The following is an 18650-nucleotide window of genomic DNA, read 5'->3' as shown; positions in this document are numbered from 1 at the left end:
ATTCATTTTTTAAAAAAATTAAGATTTTGATTCACGATATGAATCTCGATTCGATAACGATTCACAATATGAATCTCTCGATTCGATAACGATGTTAAAAATGAACATTTAATAATGAAATAATTGTGTTAAAAAATTTCACAATAACTCCTAAAATGACCAAACCTTTAAAAGGCCAAAGTTCATTGAAGACACTGGTGATGGGCAGCAAAGCAATCATTCTGGAAAATTTCATTGAAGAAACTAAAGATAGGGCCTTTGCATGCAATATGAAACTTGACAATAATGGCCTATCTTGTTCAGGTATAAGATGGAGTCGAATTTTAGTTTGTTTAGCTAAACAGAAACGAAATAGAGGTAAGAAGATGATGTTTTCTATTACTGGCAAGAAGCCATATCTTTTATTCCATTGAGGGTAGCTTTTGTTATCATATCCAATGACCTTGACACAGAGAAACACAGAAATTATCATTTTGACATCTTAGCCGTCAGTTCTCTTACAAGCTTAGCTGCAACCATTGCAGTCATCCCATCAACAGTGTCACGTTGCGGGTTGAATTCTACCACATCTGCAGCAACGAGATTGCCTTGGAGGTTGTGTAGGATGTTGAGAACATCACGAAAGGAAAGACCTCCTGGTTCAATGTGAGATACCCCTGGAGCAAAGGCGGGATCAAGACAGTCCACATCGACTGAAATATACACACCCTTTACTCCTTCCCCCAGTTTCTGTCAAAGCATGTAGAAGTGCACTAATATTAGTTTCAAATTGTAATTTCTTTCAGTTTCCACCAAACAACAGGTTTTCTGGTCTTCAATTCTAAGACAATCCATTTTAAAATTCATAAAACATGTTATGCAATGAAGTTGACGGGTGAAAACATATTAGCCAGGTGAAAAACACCAAGGAAAAGAAGATGAGAAAAAGAGGGAGACCAGGTTTTCCAAGAAATGACGGTCTCTTGAAAATGTTCGCATTTCATATTGCTCCACTCCAAACCTTTTGCCTTGTTCGCGCCCCTCAGTTGTTATTGATCTGATACCAACCTAAAATGACAGCACTTCAGACAATTAGTTGCAAAACAAGATATATTATCCCTTGTGTGTGTTTGGTGACAAGGTGGTTACGTGACCACTCTCAAGGTTGTAACAACAGTGGAAGAGGGTGAACTGAATGGATGAAACAACAAAAACAACCTGCAAGAAAACTCATCATTCCCTCACTGAAGAACTTGAGGCACTATAAACCCAAGCTGCTTTTCCACAAAGAAGGTAAAGAAAATATGCCAGTGAAAAGAAATAGCAAATTGCAAAGTCACTACCTTACTTCCAAGATATTCAACTTACAATACAAATGGGTAAAATACTTCCAGAAAACTTAACTGACATTTGTTAAACTGCCTCAGTTGGAGTTATTATTTGGTCTAAGAACTATTTGTCGAATGGGAGAATATAATAGCCATTAATACAGCATATTGAAGAAAAAGTTACCTGCAAAAGCCGTCTAACATAACCACCCTCCATAATTCGAGCAAAAGAAGATGCATGCGAATACTTATTCCCTTCAAAGGCATCATAAATATCAGGATGGGCATCTAAATGAAGTATATCCACAGGTCCACCAAGCTTCTCAGAGACAGCTCTTACAACAGGAAAAGATATGGAGTGGTCACCACCTAAAACTAATGGGCGTAATGGATCCTGACAAGCGCAGACATTAAAAGAGTTAATATTCATCTATCTGAACCAAGAGGTACAAGTACGATAATCTTGCATTGATTGCAACCAGCATCTAGATCAAAGGCCCCCTGAACACCCCTAATCTTCCCTTTCAACAAAAATGCTTTGGTGAGAAATATTGAACAATAAATCAAAGACTTCCAGCACGAAGACTAACAAACAAGTGGAAAGTAAATTTAACTAATTTCAACCAATTCAAACCAAATAGATGATCACAAGGTTGTTTACTGAGACAAAGCCCAGCAGTTCAAAATGAGTACAAATTCAAGGTCTAAATATGTAAGTAGCCCAATCTTAAAATAATCATCATAATTAGTCATAGTATTTCTGAAGAAAGAAGCCAAGAGTTAAACGGAAACTCACCTCCTCCATTACTAACTTGACAGACTCACTTATGACGTTCATCAATCTATCATCATCTACACCACAATCACGGATCTCCTGGACAGGGACATCACCAACATCAGTTAGCACCCGAGGATCATTTAGTTGCTTCCCTGCAGGACCGAGGAAAGGATTGAGAACACTATTAACAACTCAGTGGAGGAAACCCTTTTAATTTAGATTCCAAATGTCAGCCAAATCCATTACAATGATTATCAGAACAGTTAAAACTCTCACATTCAGAAACAGAGCATATACATTCAGGTCTAAATGTTATGATAACATCTAACCCATCGAGATGGGATAGCAATATCAGTGCTGAGAATCAAAAAAGTGTGTATAAGCAAAATCTTATTAAGGGCAATTAAGAAGCTACCTTCTTCAGTGGTTGAGTTCGTGCTACCACACCAGATTGCCTCCCTAATTCGAGGAGGAGCAAACGCGGGTCCTTGAAGAAACGATGAGTTGTGTCCTAAAGGAACTCCAAGCAGAGAAGTGGATGCTAAAGAACCTCCTAAAGCACGCACAAGCTCACCCTAGGGAGTACCATTAATAAGTTTCAGATTCCTGAGTTAACAACCTTCAAACATGATGCTCAAAATCTTGTCAAAAGAATCAATTAAAGAATTGAAATGTTAAAAAAGAACCTTGAGCTTTGCCCTCTCGCGAATAAGGGTGAGAGAAGCATCTATTACACGATGCTGGCCCTTTTCGATCAAATCAGAAGGTATATTTGCAGCTTTCAGTTTCTGCAAATAATGAATTCCTCTGCTCCGCCCTATGGCTGACATGTCCGCAGTGAAAGGCGAAGAAATTGGTGGTGTTCTTAAAATAGAAAACAAGCAAAGATTAGTTCTCCTTTCGAACAAAGGAAACAGAATAATAATAAAGGAGGAGGTGGCATTTGTACCTTGAAAAGGAAGATCAGAGGCCGGAGAGAGAGTGAGTGAGTGAGTCGAAAGAGGTGACTCGTTCGAGTGATGAGAGGAGTAATTTAAGGAGAAAGAAGGAAGAAGGAAGCCATGCAGATGGCACTGCAGCTTTTCCAGTTGCAGCAAGAAGAAGCCAAATGCCACGACCGGATCGGATTAAAGTTAAATCACATTCCATTTTTTATCTAATATAAGTAATGATGGGAAATTGGAAAGGCGTGGAGTTAGCTTTGCATTGTTTTGGTGGTCGGGCACTCCGCGGAAAAAGGTCACATTGAAAAGACATATATACCCTGCTCACTGGCTTCAATTTCAACTATTACGTTTATCTTTTAGATTAAAATATAAATCTGTAATAAAAATTCTCATTATAAATATCAAAATCGAAATAATTTTTTTTTTATTTAAAAATCAGTAAAACAAATATAATATATAATTAAATAGAGTAAAATATCTTAAATTTCACATAAATAAAAAATAAATAATAAACTTATAAATAAATTTTTTTTATAAAAAATATAAATTTATAATAAATAATATCATAATTTATTTAAAAATTAATTTATAAAATCTCTTATGAGAGATTTCATAATCGAGATAAACCCGAATCAAGATTAATTCGAATTAAATCAAAGAACATGAGGCACGGTTGAGTAGTTATAGCAAAAAAAGAAAGGAGGGTCAATTTTGTGTTTTGAAGTGGAAAGAAAAGTGGTCGAATCAATTAGCGGCAACGAGAGAAATTGGCAAAGTGGTGTCGCTGAGTCACAAGGCATATCGGACGAGCCAGCAAATCCCGTAGAAGAAGAAATCCAACATTATGGACGTCTCGCGCTCCATTGTGTTTTGCTGCTAGCCAGGATACGCACCCCTATGCAACCCGTGACTCGTGAGCGTAAGCCAATTGGAATCTTTTGTAAAACTATATATATTTATATTTATTTAAATTCAATTCTATTCAAAAATTAATATTTAATATCCAAATTTGGTTATTAGTACTTCTATAAATAAAACTCAAAATTTAATCTGAATCTAAAATAAAAAAATTAAAAACTAAAAGTAAATCATAAAAAATAGTAAATGTTATATTAAATGATCAATAATCTCTTATAAAGTATAAATAATTTCTAAACAAAGCAATAATATATGAAATTAAAATTTAATATTACAAATTAAACATAATGCTTTTAAAATTTTTTAAAACTATTCAAAAAATTTTAAATAATTTTTTTTTCTTTTATTACTATAATCAACTGTCATGTATTTTATTAATAATTAATTAATTATCATTAATCAAAATATAACTTGACATTTTATATTCATATGATGTTAACATGAAAAATGAAAATATCATATAATCATGTAAATATATTATATAAACATGTTACGTCATTATTTATTATAATACATCAACACCACGTGACATAAATAATAAGTGATAATTTGTTTAATAGTAATTAATCAACCATTAATTTTAAAATTTTATTTAATTAAAAATTAATATTTAAAAATTTAATTAAATATAATAAAAAATAAAAATTTATTTAAATTTTCGTAATTATTTATTAATAAATTCGAATTAGATAATACAATTGCCACCCTTTCTTGAACTCTTACTTGAGCCCAAAGCCTCAGTTCATGATTGGGCTTTTGGTTGGCAATGGCTATACTTGTCAAAATGAACTTGATCCATTGAGTCGATTCATTTTTTATCAAATATAGAGTGGACTGAATTTAAAAATTTAAACTCATATTTGAACCGAGCTTAAATAGATCAACCCACTAAAATAGTGGATTGGGGTGAGCTGGAGCAAGCTAACCATGTGAACCAAAAAAATAAGTAATTTTAATTAATTTAATAATTTTATATATTTAATTATATAAAATTAATAATTTAATTACTAATAATATTATTTATTTTATATATTTTAATGTGTTTAATCTTTACTTATCAAATTAATAATTTTAATTTATAAATTAAATTACAAAATAATTTTTAAAAAAAATAAAAAATAGACTAACCCAACTCAGTCCATGGGCTAACAAAGAATAAGTTGGATTGAAGTTTTGATGGCTCATATAAAAAATGGGTTGATAAAGCCCGATTCATATTTTCTTAATCTACAAGGACTTGGACTGGGCTGAACCGGGTCAGCCCATATTGACAGCTCTACTCTCTCGTCTAAAATGATTCTGGAAGAGACCATAGGGGTATCGTATGGCTGTAAGATTCAAAAATGGTCCTCCAATTCCTTCCTTCAAGGCTTTGTTTACCGCTTAACGCTCCACATTTCCACATTCTTCCTTCAACGTCTGTGTCTTTGTCACGCCCAAACAGAAGAACGATCCCAACCATGTCTTTCCCTTCTTCTTCTTCTTCTTCGGCCTCACCATCTGTGAAAGACCCCAATAAGGAAGAAGAACAACAAGGAAAGGTAGCTCAAGCCCTCAAATACCATCATCAAACGAAGCACAGTTTCACCAACTACGCGAGAGGACCACGTGGTCTGGATTGGGCCAATCAACCCAACCCCTTTCGCCGTTACATTTCTGCACCGCTGATTCCCCTCCTGCACTTTCCGGCAGAGAAACAAGCTATAACTGATGATGCTCCCCTGTATTCTTCTTTGTTCCATTCTCTTCCTCCTCCTAAACCCATCTCCCAATCCACAATCTCCCAACTGTTCTACGATTCTCTGGCTCTTTCGGCTTGGAAAACCACCGGCTATTCCACTTGGTCCCTTCGGGTCAATCCCAGCAGCGGCAATTTGCACCCCACCGAGGCTTATCTCATTTCTCCGCCAATTCAGTCTCTCTCTGACTCGCCTTTCGTCGCACATTATGCTGCGAAAGAGCACTCTCTCGAGGTTCGAGCCACAATCCCTTCTGGGTTTTTCCCCAAATTCTTCCCGGAGAACTCGTTTCTCATCGGAATTTCTTCTATTTTCTGGCGAGAAGCATGGAAATACGGAGAACGCGCGTTTCGGTACTGCAACCACGATGTGGGTCATGCGATTGGAGCTGTTGCGATGGCTGCGGCAACCCTTGGCTGGGACGTGAAGCTTCTAGATGGGTTTGGATATGACGATTTGCAGAAGCTAATGGGGCTTGACATTTTTCCAGAGTTCAAAGTTCCATCAAGACCAATCAAAGGGAAGTTTCCTGACATTGAATTCGAGCACCCGGATTGTTTGCTTCTTGTTTTTCCAAATGGGAGTAACCAATTCCATGTAAATTATAAGGAACTTAGTTCTGCAGTAAAGGAATTCCTGAATTTGGAGTGGAAAAGGAAGCCAAATTCGCTTAGCAGAGAGCATGTTTGTTGGGACATAATTTACAGGACTGCTGAGGCAGTTAAAAAGCCATTAACCGTTCAAAGCGGAGAATTTCCTGTGGATCAATTTCAAAGCAGTGGAATTTGTAGTGAAAACTCTTACAAAGGTCTTACGGTGAGGGAAGTTGTTAGGAAAAGGAGGAGCGCGGTTGATATGGATGGAGTAACTGTAATGGAAAGAGAAACGTTCTATCAGATTTTGTTGCATTGCGTTCCTTCAGGGAATGGAGGGAAGCATAGAAGGCAATTAGCATTGCCGTTTCGGGCTCTCTCTTGGGATGCTGAGGTTCATGCTGCTTTGTTTGTTCATAGAGTGGTAGGTTTGCCCAAAGGATTGTATTTCTTGGTAAGGAATGAAGATCATTTAGAGGAGCTTAAGAGGGCTACCATGCCTGAGTTTAACTGGGAGAAACCAGCGGGATGCCCTGATGATCTTCCTTTGTATGAACTTGCCACTGCTAACTGCCAAGAGCTTGCCAAACGTCTATCTTGCCATCAGGTGTGTGCCATTCTTCCTATATATATATTCACTGGCAAAGCAACTTTATGTGTTAGGGAAGTGCTTGATTTGGGAAATGGAAACAGGTTTATGTAACAATAGTCCTAGTCTATCAGTGCGTGAAATTTGCAAATATAAATGCTAGTTAAATATGAATGCTAGAGGTGGAAAAAAGTTTTTTGGAAAATGCTTTAGAATATTATGTTTTCAAGAATGACCTTGTTTCCTACAGAAGGCTGTTTTGTTGCTGAGTGCAAACCTTGGAAGCATTGTTTTTAAATATGACTAAAATGCTGAACTTACAGGACATTGCTAGTGATGGCTGCTTCAGCCTTGGGATGGTGGCCCATTTTGAACCTGCCTTAAGTGACAAGGGTGCATGGATGTATCCTCGACTGTTTTGGGAGACTGGAGTTCTTGGCCAGGTCTTGTACCTCGAAGCACATGCGGTTGGCATATCTGCAACCGGAATTGGTTGCTTCTTCGATGATCCTGGTATGTTTCCTTATCTTCACCTTTGTTTTGACCCTAGCATTCCGAATCAACAGTGATTATAAATGGTATCCTAGTCATCACATGGAGCTTTACATAAAGGATGATAGGTTACACATCTCATCTGAAGTATACTGCATTCTTTATGTCAGTAGTGCATAAGGTGGTCTCATCCTTGGTCAGGGTATATAAGCCAGTGCCGTTACAATTTGCATGCTCCTTTGAGATAATTGCAGTGAAATGAGGAAAAAATGTCCTTAAGGAACATACACTTTCCTCTATGATGAGTAACACCAAAATCTAAGGCCTGCCCTTGCCCCAACTCCCCCTTATTACAGCAAGGTGGGATCCGTCATCGTGGAAAGATCAAAATCATGTTTGCTTTTTCATTTTGTTGTACTTTTGCAGTGCACGAACTTCTTGGGTTTAGAGGATCAAAGTTTCAGAGTCTATATCATTTCACCATCGGAGGCCCTGTGTTGGACAAGCGGATTATGAGCCTGCCTGCATATCCAGGCCCTGGCATTGATACATGATTGCAGTTTGCAGGGTCGTGTTTATATCAAGATTACAGGTTACCACTCTACCCAGTAAAGAACGCAGGTGATTCAAAGGAGAAGAGAAATTTAGATCAAGAGTGAGTATAGTAAAATTATACACAAAGACAAGGATGATGCCATTAAGGATCACAGGTGCATATAAAAACGCAACACGTTCAGATAGATACAGGACTGTCCTTAAAGCTATTGCTGCATGTAAATTCCACTTTTGTCTAAATCCGAATCTCACCATATGACAAATTCGGAGTGTATACGACTACAAAGAGAAACAATGGAAGGAGTTGGGAAAACCACAGTGCTCTTCCCTTTGATCAGCAAACTAATATTGTTTTTTTTTTTTTTTTGTATAAAGCAAACTAGTATTGTTGTAATAAAAAATTCAAGTTTTAAAATATTGCTTTTCTTTGCAATGACATACAAACAAAGAGAATGATCCATGGCATTGCACTCCGCATTCTAGAAAATGAAAAAAGTAGTGTAGCTCATTGGTAGACTACAAATCTTTCAGAAAGGATTCAAGCTAACCTGCAGGGCCGACATGGTGGACTCTTAACAAATAAACTGAAATATATTCAGCATTCCTATGGAACATTGCACCATTGACATCAGCTGAAAGGTATACATGCCAGTGATAACTGCCTTCCTTTGATCCGTCAATATCTTCAACTATTCACAATATCGATTTTCCAACCAACAAGCTGAGAAGAAAAGTATATGCGATACTTTAACTTGTTTAGAACCCATGGGAAGTTCCTCTACGTGACAAAACAGACATTGTCACTGTTGTTCTAGGAAAATGGTCGGGTAAAAAATCTGGGCAAACCTGAAGCATGAAAAAACCTCTCTCCTACTTCTCCAAATGATCATTGATGCCCTGTAGTGCCCTGTAGTCTTTGTAAAACTATGGCCAGGAAATTCTACCCGTAATTCCAAGCAAAGAACGAACTTAGGGAATCAAAAACACCATAGGTGACAAGGCAAAGGAGTTTCTCCATATGAACTCCACTTTTTTCTCCCAAGAACTTTACTACGACATTGCTTTCGTCTCAGTGCCACCATTTATAGTCCATCAAAGGCCATCATTGACAACCAGAGCTCTTGGAATTGAATCCACTCGCGCTTTCAACTCCATGATGGATGCACGATACATTACCTAACAGCATATCAGAGCAGCAGCTTGCTACAAGAATACAGGGAACACATCTATTTCAAAATTTATGAGATTGCTAAACCCAGTAATCTTATCCACTTCATACTTAAATGAATCCAAGAAGAGACCGAGAGTAAGCCCAGCCTTCCAATAGTTAAACATGGTGATCAGACTCCTAACCTTGGCGAGTACAGGAAGAGAGGCCCTATACATCAGGGCTCCTATCCCCTCCACAACAACCACAGCCAAGGCGGCAGAAAGAATATCCCAGTCACCTGTCTGCCCAATGACAGTAGCAAATGCAGTTGCACAATAAAATCCTAGCAATAAAAAGAGTATCTTCATTGGAAGGTTTCTCCTTAGCTCCTGAAGTCTCACACCTAGTTTACTTTGAATAGCTCGGATGGCCCTAATTAATCTCGGCCTGCCATTATCGCTGGAAGAAGGATCAAATCCACTGGCATCCACACTGCTTCTAATAGACCATGCCATTCTCCTGCAGAGAAAAAAAAAACAGAAGCTTAATCAAGAACACAGCCTTCAATAACATTTAACATACCTGAACTCAGCCAAAGTTAAAAATGGGTCACACTTACATACCTGAGATTATTGATGGAAAAGGGTGGAGCTGCATGAATGGAACAGGGCTGGGAATTGGGTTTCCGTCCAAAGGAGCAAACATTCTCGTGAGAGCATGCTCCAGGGTCTACAGTAGCATGACTTGAACTGGGAAGCTTACAAATGGAAAAATTAGCATTCCTTAGACGGTTGGGCAATTTCGTTGTCGTCGCCATAGCTCCGCAGAAACCTGCAAACTAGCAATTCAATAACCCAAAAGTAGCAGACGCAAATTCCAGGCTCTTGTATGAGGGGTAGAAAATTATAGACATTAGGATGAGTAAAACCCAAAGGGAACATAAGAAAAATTGAAATGAAGATGCAGAGACAGAGAGACAAAGAGCATACAAACAACAGCTTCCAATTCCATTGAAGGAAACGCAGCGCAACGTACTAAAGAAATTGCAGAGGGCAGAGATAGGAGATAACAGGAAGAAGAAAGAGGAAGGGAGACTGAGAGGCAGAAATTTTCATACACCAAAACTCTGTTTGCTACGCCATACAATAAATGTGAAAGTGACCGACTGTGAGATCTCCACTCCACATACCCGCGTCCATGTTCCACCCGACCCGAATAAAATTTACCCCTGCTTTGCAGACACTAGCTTGGAGTATATCTCTGTTCTTATTTTGAGTTTTGGGTGTATTCAATTATTTTAATCTCTTTATTTTAATTTTAATAAATTTAGTTTTGTATTTTTATTAAAAATTGATTTAAAAAACAATTGATAACAGTATTAAGATTTTACTTTTAATTTGGATGACGGGATTATCGATCATAGTGAGGTGAATTAATTTTTTTATTACATGACATATCAAACTAAAAATGTCATATTTTATTTTAATTAAGTTTAAAGATTAAGAATAGAAATTTTAGTACATTTTACTAAAATTAAAGTTTTCTGTATTAATATTTTCTTAAAAATTTATCCACGTGATCAAAAAATTCAAATTAATATGTCACGTTATAAAAATAAAATCATATAACCGAATTTAATTAAACAATTTGAACTGAAAATAATCTGAAATTCAAAATAACTTAATAATATCATCCGATACAAAATGATCCACTCATAATAATCTAAAAATTGAACAACCCATACTTCAAGTGATTCAGTCCGAAATAATATAACTCGACAAAATCACGAATCAAATTAACCCAAATCCGAATGCTCAACCAGTAATCAATTCAGTCTTTTGAGATGATCTGATTAAAAAAAATCCAAAACTCGTAATAATTCAGTAATTAAACAACTCAATCTCGAAATAATTCAATCCAAGACAATCTAACTTGTGACTTGAATTGACCTGAAATGACTTGACCTTTAATCGACTCAACCAGCCAACTTGATCTGAACCAAAATGACTCAAAACTTATAATAACCTAATGATTGAACAACTCGAAACAATTATTGCTAACTACTAGTAGTGTTTATAAGATACCTTAATCTTTCTTAATCGAGTTAGATTATATGCATCCCTCAGCACCACCACATTTCCAAAACATCTGAACTTTACAAGGCAAAGAATTTATTCACATCATCTTTAATCTTTTTCTTTTTCTTTTTCTTTCCTTACCTAGCCCTTCCTTGTGTTTGCTTGATTATACTGCTCAGCTCTGGGGTTTACTTATTCTTCACATAAATAGATGTACAACACGGCACAGAGAGAGATCAACCCCCACTTCCAAATTGTTTCTGGATGTCTTTGAAGGATACAGTGGCGGAACCCCTCCTTTTGGCCTTCTGTTGAGAAGGATGTTCTCTCCACCCTGTCATGTAGATCACCTACAAGAGCAATGATAGTGTCAAAACACCTCTCGTAAGACATGACCTAGTGATTCATTAATAATTTTATTCCAAGAGTCAAGTCAGGCCTTTGATTTGATAGAGACTATGAAATCCTAATAACCCTGGTGTCAAAAATACCGGATAGAGTAGATAAGTCATGAAAATATCACCCTTTCCAAGTCATGAAATTATTATCTTGCAACAGACAGTAATGCACTGACCTGGAAAGTTGCAGGGATGGTGCCATCTTCAGCCGCAAACAATGCATCATAGATGGCTGCAGTTGCTACAGCTGTTTCCCTCTTCAGGATCTGGTTTCAAGGTAGAATAAATGAAGTTTAACAAGATTTAAATTAACATATTTTGTTCGTTGTTTTGAAGAAGTATCACTTAGATTAAATCGGATGGACATCATTGCTCAAAAGATGTTTTACATTGCTCCTTTCCAGCAGAGCATTAGTTTCACCCATTTCTCGCAGATGTTCTATTAGATCCAAGGCTGCACAAAAGAGAGAGAAACAGAGACATGGTTTGTTAATAATGAAAAATAATATTATCAAATTAAGCAAGGTAAAGAATAGAAGGCCAGTTAATCATCATCAAAGAGAAAACCTATATGGAGGATAAAATGTACATTAGGTGCAAACCGATATGAAATACTCTCTTCTCAATCCCAAATCTCATTGATACATATTTCCTATGAAATTTATCCTAATAACAGGGAATTATTACAGGTAGAAGCATTTCTGGCTGCAAAAACTACAGCATGTCAGTAATCTGAAATTCTGAAGTTGCTTCAGCAGCAAATCTCATTATTTCTTGTTTCTTAATTCATTCTATCACCAAAATCCAAAAATAAAGGTGGAAGCTCCTCAATGACAGCTTCTTTTTTATTAGAACATAATAAAATCTTGTTCAGATTAAGTTCCGTGCTTTTATTCGTCCATTTGTATCTGCAGATGACCTCTAAAATGCAACTAACGCAGAATTTCACAAGAACTTGGTGTTTCCATTTGCAAATTGTTTAATGACTTGGCTAGCTCTATAATCATGTCTATCTGTTTAAAGCAATCCTGGAAAATAAGACATAATAAACATGAAATTTACCCAGACATTTTACATGCCCATAGTTGAGAGCTAGACATTGTAAATTTGATATAGATCACCTTATTAGACAGATGGTACAACTGTACAAATCAAAACTAAAAAATGTAAAGAAGTTCTTACCGCTTTTATATCTAACCACATATTCATCAACATCAATACCAGGAAGTGCAAACCCTGCCCTGGTCAAAAGGTTGCCTGCATCCCTGACCTGAATAAGACAAACTAAAATGCTGCTTAACACCAGGGGTTACATAGGGAAATTGTTTTTCTTCATTTTTCTTAAAAGAAATTTGTTTTCTTGAGACATTATTATTTTTAAACACAGACATAATCACAACATTGTGTAATTAAAGCATGATTAATTTAACTTATGGTCCCATGTCAAATGCAAATCACCAAGGAAAACCAAATCAAAGTTTGCAGATTGGGAACTAGCTTTTCCTTGCCTTTAATATACTTTAATTGGATGCTGCCAGTGTTGTTTCCCACCATTATGACCAATGCTTTTTCACACTGAGAGTTTACTTCCCCCCTCCCCCCCCAACCCTCCCAACAGAAAAGAGAGAGAGAAAGTAACATCAAGAGCTTGTTTTGCTTTTCTTTCTCAAAGTTTAAAATTTCAATATCAGCATCAACCTCAGTTTTGCAATAGTGACCAGCAATCCAATATGAGATTCAACCTAGTTTCTTATATAGGTTAGCAATACGACAGTTTTAATAGGAGACAGAAGACATATCATGAAAGCAAAAGAAACTAGCATCACCTCATGCCTAGTCAGATTAGTTCATACAATTCAGTATGAAACATAATTAAATTAAAAGACATGTTTTCAGGTATCAAATGTCATACATTGGTGCTATTTCCAACTTCATTAGCCATATAGTATTCCCCATCAACCATTTAGCATGCACATTGAAACTAGGAAAAAAAAGAAAAAATTAAAAACTAGAGATAAACTTCATAGGCATGTATAAGTTTCCATGTACATTGCAATGTGCAGATGAATTATAAGTGTGTATGTGTGTGTATAAGATCACATATATGTTTTGATTAAAGCTAACAATCTACTCAAACGTTTTACATCTTTTAAGCCACTTTTATTTGTAGCATAGATATAGACATATAGTTATGTCAAATAAAAGCACAATATAAATCAATAGTGGAAATGCAACTGCTAAAATGTAAACAAGAATGAATAATAAAAATTACATAAATAATCCACTGATTGAATTATAACATAAAAGAGTAGGAAACTCAGAAAACTATCACCATCCAAGCAACTGAACTGAGAGAAAATATGCAGCAAGTTACATGCCTGCGCCAAAGGTGATATCCGAGGACTAATGCCTCCTTCACGCTCCATTTGTGCCACAGTGCATGCTATGCGAAGCTCCCTAGTCAAAAGCACAAGCTACAAAAGTGAGATAGGAAGACAACCCATGCATCAATGCATAGACTAGGTTCTAATCAACGCAGTTAAAAAGAAAAGGGTGTAGACAACTTTAAGGTTTCGCCTCCAAGAATAGCTGCTAAGAATAGGCCATCCGGCTTCAATGCCAGTTTACACTGTCATAAATACAATGAACATGACTCTGTCATTGACATGAACATATATGCATACCTGAACATTATGCATGTGATTATAAAGTTTAACCAGAAACTCCATTATAAAAAATACAACAGAGGGGCTGTGGGAGCAAGGAGCTGTTCTTGAGTGTCAGCGGAACAAAAATAGATTACAGCAACAGAAAACATGGCATAAAACAACAACAGAAAACAATAATTGAATTTTAGCACTCCTCTCCTAGAGCACAATGCATCTCAACTGGTAATTGTAGTTAGTTTACACCTCCCAATCAAACATTGATGATCATAACGTACAATTTATTGTTACAGAAGCCAATATGCTACTAGCTTGCACTCAAGATTCATAATCATAAGAACATGTGTTGAAAATATTTACACTTCTCTTCATCCATGGATGCATATTTACCTCACTAGTCACAGCCATGTAAATCATTTAAGAAAAAGATATTCTATTATTGTTTGATATTTTTTAGGAGAATAAAGTGAAAGCTTGTCCAAAGGAGATGAAAAAAGAAAAATTATCATTTCCTAAAAGCATGGACTGAATATATATATATATATAGCAGATCTAAAAGCAGGGAATATCTCTTTTGCTCAAGTATATGCACAATAATTTTGCTTGTTACTAATACCCTAACCATCCCATTAATCACTTATAGTGTACTCATAACATCCATTTCAATCTCAAGCCGATGCTAAGCCACACTACATCAAGATTGACATGGATGCTTAATACAATGAGAAATACAAAGTGCATACCTGTATCATGGCACCTGGAAGATCATTTGTCCAATGGAGCCCTAGGCAACTGATTACCAGCTCTACCGAACTTTAAATCAACAAATACAAGCAGTTAGAATGTAAACAAAATTTTCCAACAATAATAAATAGATTAAAATTTTCATGTTTACCTTTCTTTAATGGGCAGAAACTCCTCATCACCAACCACATATGATGTTTCAATATTTTCATTATAGGAATCTGGTAGAGAACTCTCGCACCGCTTTACCATATCATATGACGTATCCATCATAATTAACTTATCAATTTCACCTGACACCAAACAGTCTTCAGTATCATTGTGAATTATAACGGTTACTAACCATACAGGGCCATCTTTGACTCAATAATTCATAAATATCAGACCTCGCTAAATATTTCCTAACAGCGGCAACATATCTCTACAAATGTGTAGAAAAGAAAGAAGATAATTCTTAGCATGAGTTACAAACAAATCATTGCAATTTGCAAGCATCAAGAGCAAGTTTGAACAGCTATTGAACATACACTAAAGTAGTCAATGAAACATTCTCAATATTGAATGATATACATAACTTTTGCTTTTGTATCTAAGTGCATGTTTGGTTTAGCTTTTTTTCAACTTATCTACCTCTTAAAAGCAAAAGCCAGGTCAAACATGATTTTTTGAGAAGCTCTTAAAAAAAAAGCAGCTTTTTTTTTAAGAACAAAATTTTTAAAAAAAGAGCTCCAAGGAGGAGCTTTTTCTTCTCTTCTTTTAAAAATATAAGAGAATTTTTATTTTTGTTCCAAAAATATCCTCATTTATTAAAAATAATTACAATATTACTCTCTCAAAAAAAAAGAAATACCTTCTATGATAATTTTAACAAAAATTATAACTTATAAAAAGAAATTTACCAAACAACTTTAGCTTAATTTTAAAAGTTATTATTTTTCTTAAGAGCTTCATAATAACTTTTAAGTTAGAAAAAAGTCAAGCCAAACAGGCTCTAAATCCACTTTTCACTTTTTTGCTTTTGAAAGCCAAAAGGAAGTAGCAAAATCAACAATCAAATGGACTTCAAAAATAGACTTCACGAAATAACCATGAACCCTTACATATTATAAGAATAATTCTAGGATGGAGAAGCTGCAGAAGTTACAATCTTGTGCCTTAACATGGCAACAACAATCTCATACAATAGAACCTAAATCACTAAAACAACTGTGATTACACAACAAACAGTAACCAACTATGCTGTCCAATGGCAGCATCTCACACATACAATTTTGTACACTTTATTTGCAATTGGTTTTTGCTCTGCTCAAAATCCTTGAGATTTTTCCTTGGTTTCAAATGGGTGTTTTAAAACCTTTATCTAGTTGAGAAGCAAGCCTCAAACACGAAGAAACAGCAAAAAAAAATCAGAATCATATTACTTACATACTTCTAAAAAAAACAAGAATTACAACAGGCTCAGAAATCTTACATGTTCATTTCAAACAAAAAGCAGCAATCACTTCAAGCACTACTTCTAACTAATTCAACCACTGCCACATAAAAAGAAAGCTTTCACTGGAAGTTATCTTCCACCTTTCTATCAATTGAAAAGGATCCCATCATCGAAATATTTTTCCTTTGAAGTTAAGAAACCATGCCATCGACTAAATGGCTATGCTAGCCATACTTGAGTGTGTCATTGCAGGCTGATTTGGAGAAAACCCTATTTTTTGGCATTTGCATGAAGTTGCCACTAGAGTTCAGAAACTCATCCTTGTGTTCACCACAACACTAGAAAATAAACTCTAAAGTTACACCTTACAATTCTTCAAATACACAGACAAACAATGTATAGCAATTATTTTAGTAATTCAGTTTTCAAAAAAAGAAAACAATGTATAACAATTGTCATAATAAACAATTTAAGTAGCAATAGAAATGGCAGGAGAGGAAATTGCTAAACCAACTCTCACCACGACCCCGCAGCAATCGCCTCACAGCCTGCAAAGAGCCTCCCAGACACAATGCCGTAGGAAATGTTTTCTTACAGTCCTACAAAAAAGCAAATACATCTTTGACTTTCACAATTATAATATTCCATCCAAGGAAACTCCTTCTAGTTGTTGCTTTTGCTACTTGCATTCGTTTATTCTTTACATAAATTCCTAAAAGTTGCAAAAAGTAAAAAGTAAATAGTAATGTTGAAGTGCCTAGTACTAATGAAAGTAATTAAGTGTTTGTGTGTCTGTGTATAATATAGTAGGGAACTTATCTTTAAGGTTGAAGCATGGTAGCATCACTTTCCTTAAAATCGATTTCACAAATTTATAGTACTTTTGATATAAATTTATATTTCCTGGAGATAGAATTTCTAACCAATAGAAAAACTTATGCCACTAAATTATATTACTAAAATTAAAATAGAAACTTATTCGCGAAATAAAATGGTAAGTAAAGCAAAGTGGACCACAACCTCCAAGCGATCTAACAGATTCTCAGCTACGGCATCTACTAAGGAATCATTGGGACGCAGCAACCACGCAGCTCGATCACGCTGCCACCCAAAAATCAATCACTTATTAAATTTCAGAAGGAAGCATTTCACAGTCATATAAATTTGAAAAATACTAGTACTTGTTTGCGTTTGAGGTGGCGGTCGAAGATCTTGACTTTAGAAGGATTGCTTTGAAAGGCGTCTCCATTTTCATAGTCCGCAGTAGAGAAGGAAGCGGAGGATAGGAAACAACGGTAGGGTTTGGCTGTTGGTCCTCTTCTTCTCCACAGGGAACAAGTTGTATGATAGAAAAGGGAGCTCCTCATTCTTCTTCTACGTTCGTAAACAAGGAAGGAAACCCAAAAATGAGTAATTTATACATTGCACATCGTTATGTTTCTTGTTAAAATCCTTAATTAAATCGGCATAATCAATCCTACTCCTATTTACCTCTCGCAGACAATTCGTCGAACAATGAGCATGCAACGACTTCAAATCTGAGCAGAGAAGGGATTGGGGGGAACCTTGACTTGACAAGAAACAACTGCTTGAAGCGGCCAAAGCCTTGAACAATGGATCGATGGGCGGCTCTGAGTCGCCGAACCAACGAATCACGATGGGAACCGACTCGGGCAACTGTAAATCCAAAGCTGTTAGCGTCGTTTCCGGTTTTCTTCTTGTCGTTGTCAAGGCAGTGAGACTAAGCACTGTACAATTTGGTTTAAATGTCAAAAATAAAAAATAATTCTATTTTTAATTTTTTTTGAAACCTATTCCTGACTTTTTTTTATAAATTTTTCTTTTTAAAAAAATAAAAAAATCAAAACTTTTAAAAGAAAAATTGATACAACAAATTTTATCCATTTTTTTATACCTCACTCGACTAACTCGTGAGTTTTTTTTATACCTCACTCGACTAACTCGTGATGTTAATCTAACTTATAAATTGATAAAAAAAATAAAGTTTAAATATTTAATTACATATTTTTATATTTTAAATATCTAATAAAATATTTTATTATAATTTATATATCAAATTTATAATTAATTTTTATGAAAATTATTTTGATGTCATTGTCTAAAAAAATTTATTGAATCTTTAAATACTTAACTGTCGATATCTTTAAGCCATTCTCAACATAAAAAGATATTTTTTATAAGATAAAATTATAAAACTCAATAGATTATATTAAAACAAATAATACTTTTCATGTAAGTGT

General features: G+C 35.4%; 4 protein-coding genes across 6 annotated transcripts; 1 reads left to right on the top strand and 3 right to left on the bottom strand.

The window, feature by feature from the left end:
- On the bottom strand, window positions 353-3198 carry LOC18592854 (arginase 1, mitochondrial). Its single transcript, XM_018125288.1, has 7 exons — window positions 3035-3198; window positions 2772-2949; window positions 2501-2660; window positions 2104-2237; window positions 1492-1701; window positions 937-1047; window positions 353-729 (listed from the first exon to the last, which is right to left on the bottom strand). Exons 2-7 carry the CDS (start codon window positions 2913-2915, stop codon window positions 469-471), a joined length of 1020 nt encoding a protein of 339 aa, XP_017980777.1. The 5' UTR covers window positions 2916-2949; window positions 3035-3198; the 3' UTR covers window positions 353-468.
- Window positions 5111-8388, top strand: LOC18592853. The gene is made up of 3 exons (XM_018126155.1): window positions 5111-6889; window positions 7195-7384; window positions 7790-8388. The coding sequence occupies exons 1-3, from the start codon at window positions 5294-5296 to the stop codon at window positions 7915-7917; spliced, it is 1914 nt and encodes a 637-aa protein (XP_017981644.1). The 5' UTR covers window positions 5111-5293; the 3' UTR covers window positions 7918-8388.
- On the bottom strand, window positions 8320-10286 carry LOC18592852 (ycf20-like protein). 2 transcript variants are annotated; one of them, XM_007019769.2, is made up of 4 exons: window positions 10058-10286; window positions 9692-9899; window positions 9272-9587; window positions 8320-9121 (listed from the first exon to the last, which is right to left on the bottom strand). In XM_007019769.2, exons 1-4 carry the CDS (start codon window positions 10077-10079, stop codon window positions 9095-9097), a joined length of 573 nt encoding a protein of 190 aa, XP_007019831.2. In that variant the 5' UTR covers window positions 10080-10286; the 3' UTR covers window positions 8320-9094. The 2 variants fall into 2 exon arrangements, with proteins under 2 accessions (XP_007019831.2, XP_007019830.2); XM_007019768.2 differs by having other exon boundaries at window positions 8320-9587.
- Window positions 10722-18041, bottom strand: LOC18592851 (putative methyltransferase At1g22800). Of its 2 annotated transcripts, none has more exons than XM_018125774.1 (12): window positions 17955-18041; window positions 17571-17763; window positions 17410-17490; window positions 16910-16988; window positions 15106-15247; window positions 14954-15023; window positions 14109-14173; window positions 13923-14001; window positions 12727-12814; window positions 11934-11998; window positions 11721-11810; window positions 10722-11496 (listed from the first exon to the last, which is right to left on the bottom strand). In XM_018125774.1, the coding sequence occupies exons 2-12, from the start codon at window positions 17754-17756 to the stop codon at window positions 11383-11385; spliced, it is 1059 nt and encodes a 352-aa protein (XP_017981263.1). In that variant the 5' UTR covers window positions 17757-17763; window positions 17955-18041; the 3' UTR covers window positions 10722-11382. The 2 variants fall into 2 exon arrangements, with proteins under 2 accessions (XP_017981263.1, XP_007019829.2); XM_007019767.2 differs by having other exon boundaries at window positions 17881-18004.

This window comes from Theobroma cacao, chromosome 8 (genome assembly GCF_000208745.1).
Source record: "Theobroma cacao cultivar B97-61/B2 chromosome 8, Criollo_cocoa_genome_V2, whole genome shotgun sequence".
NCBI classification, from domain to species: domain Eukaryota; kingdom Viridiplantae; phylum Streptophyta; class Magnoliopsida; order Malvales; family Malvaceae; genus Theobroma; species Theobroma cacao.
Note: the sequence above shows the minus strand (reverse complement) of the source record. Positions and strands in the feature narration are given on the sequence as shown.

Bases quoted from the DNA above. Each gene is read 5' to 3' on its own strand.
- LOC18592854 (XM_018125288.1), bottom strand. From the start codon at position 2,915: ATGTCAGCCATAGGGCGGAGCAGAGGAATTCATTATTTGCAGAAACTG. The intron at 2,238-2,500 runs GTAGCTTCTTAA...TCGGTCCTGCAG, and splicing joins GAACTCAACCACTGAAGAAG to GGAAGCAACTAAATGATCCT. The intron at 730-936 runs GTCTCCCTCTTT...ATGCTTTGACAG, and splicing joins GTCATTTCTTGGAAAACCTG to AAACTGGGGGAAGGAGTAAA.
- LOC18592853 (XM_018126155.1), top strand. From the start codon at position 5,294: ATGGTCCTCCAATTCCTTCCTTCAAGGCTTTGTTTACCGCTTAACGCT. The intron at 6,890-7,194 runs GTGTGTGCCATT...CTGAACTTACAG, and splicing joins AACGTCTATCTTGCCATCAG to GACATTGCTAGTGATGGCTG. The intron at 7,385-7,789 runs GTATGTTTCCTT...GTACTTTTGCAG, and splicing joins TTGCTTCTTCGATGATCCTG to TGCACGAACTTCTTGGGTTT.
- LOC18592852 (XM_007019768.2), bottom strand. From the start codon at position 10,079: ATGGAATTGGAAGCTGTTGTTT. The intron at 9,900-10,057 runs GTATGCTCTTTG...GCTAGTTTGCAG, and splicing joins GGAATTGGAAGCTGTTGTTT to GTTTCTGCGGAGCTATGGCG. The intron at 9,588-9,691 runs GTATGTAAGTGT...TTTTCTCTGCAG, and splicing joins TTTTCCATCAATAATCTCAG to GAGAATGGCATGGTCTATTA.
- LOC18592851 (XM_007019767.2), bottom strand. From the start codon at position 17,912: ATGCTCATTGTTCGACGAATTGTCTGCGAGAG. The intron at 15,024-15,105 runs GTAAACATGAAA...GTTGATTTAAAG, and splicing joins TTTCTGCCCATTAAAGAAAG to TTCGGTAGAGCTGGTAATCA. The intron at 11,999-12,726 runs GTAAGAACTTCT...TCTTTTGTGCAG, and splicing joins TGTGGTTAGATATAAAAGCG to CCTTGGATCTAATAGAACAT.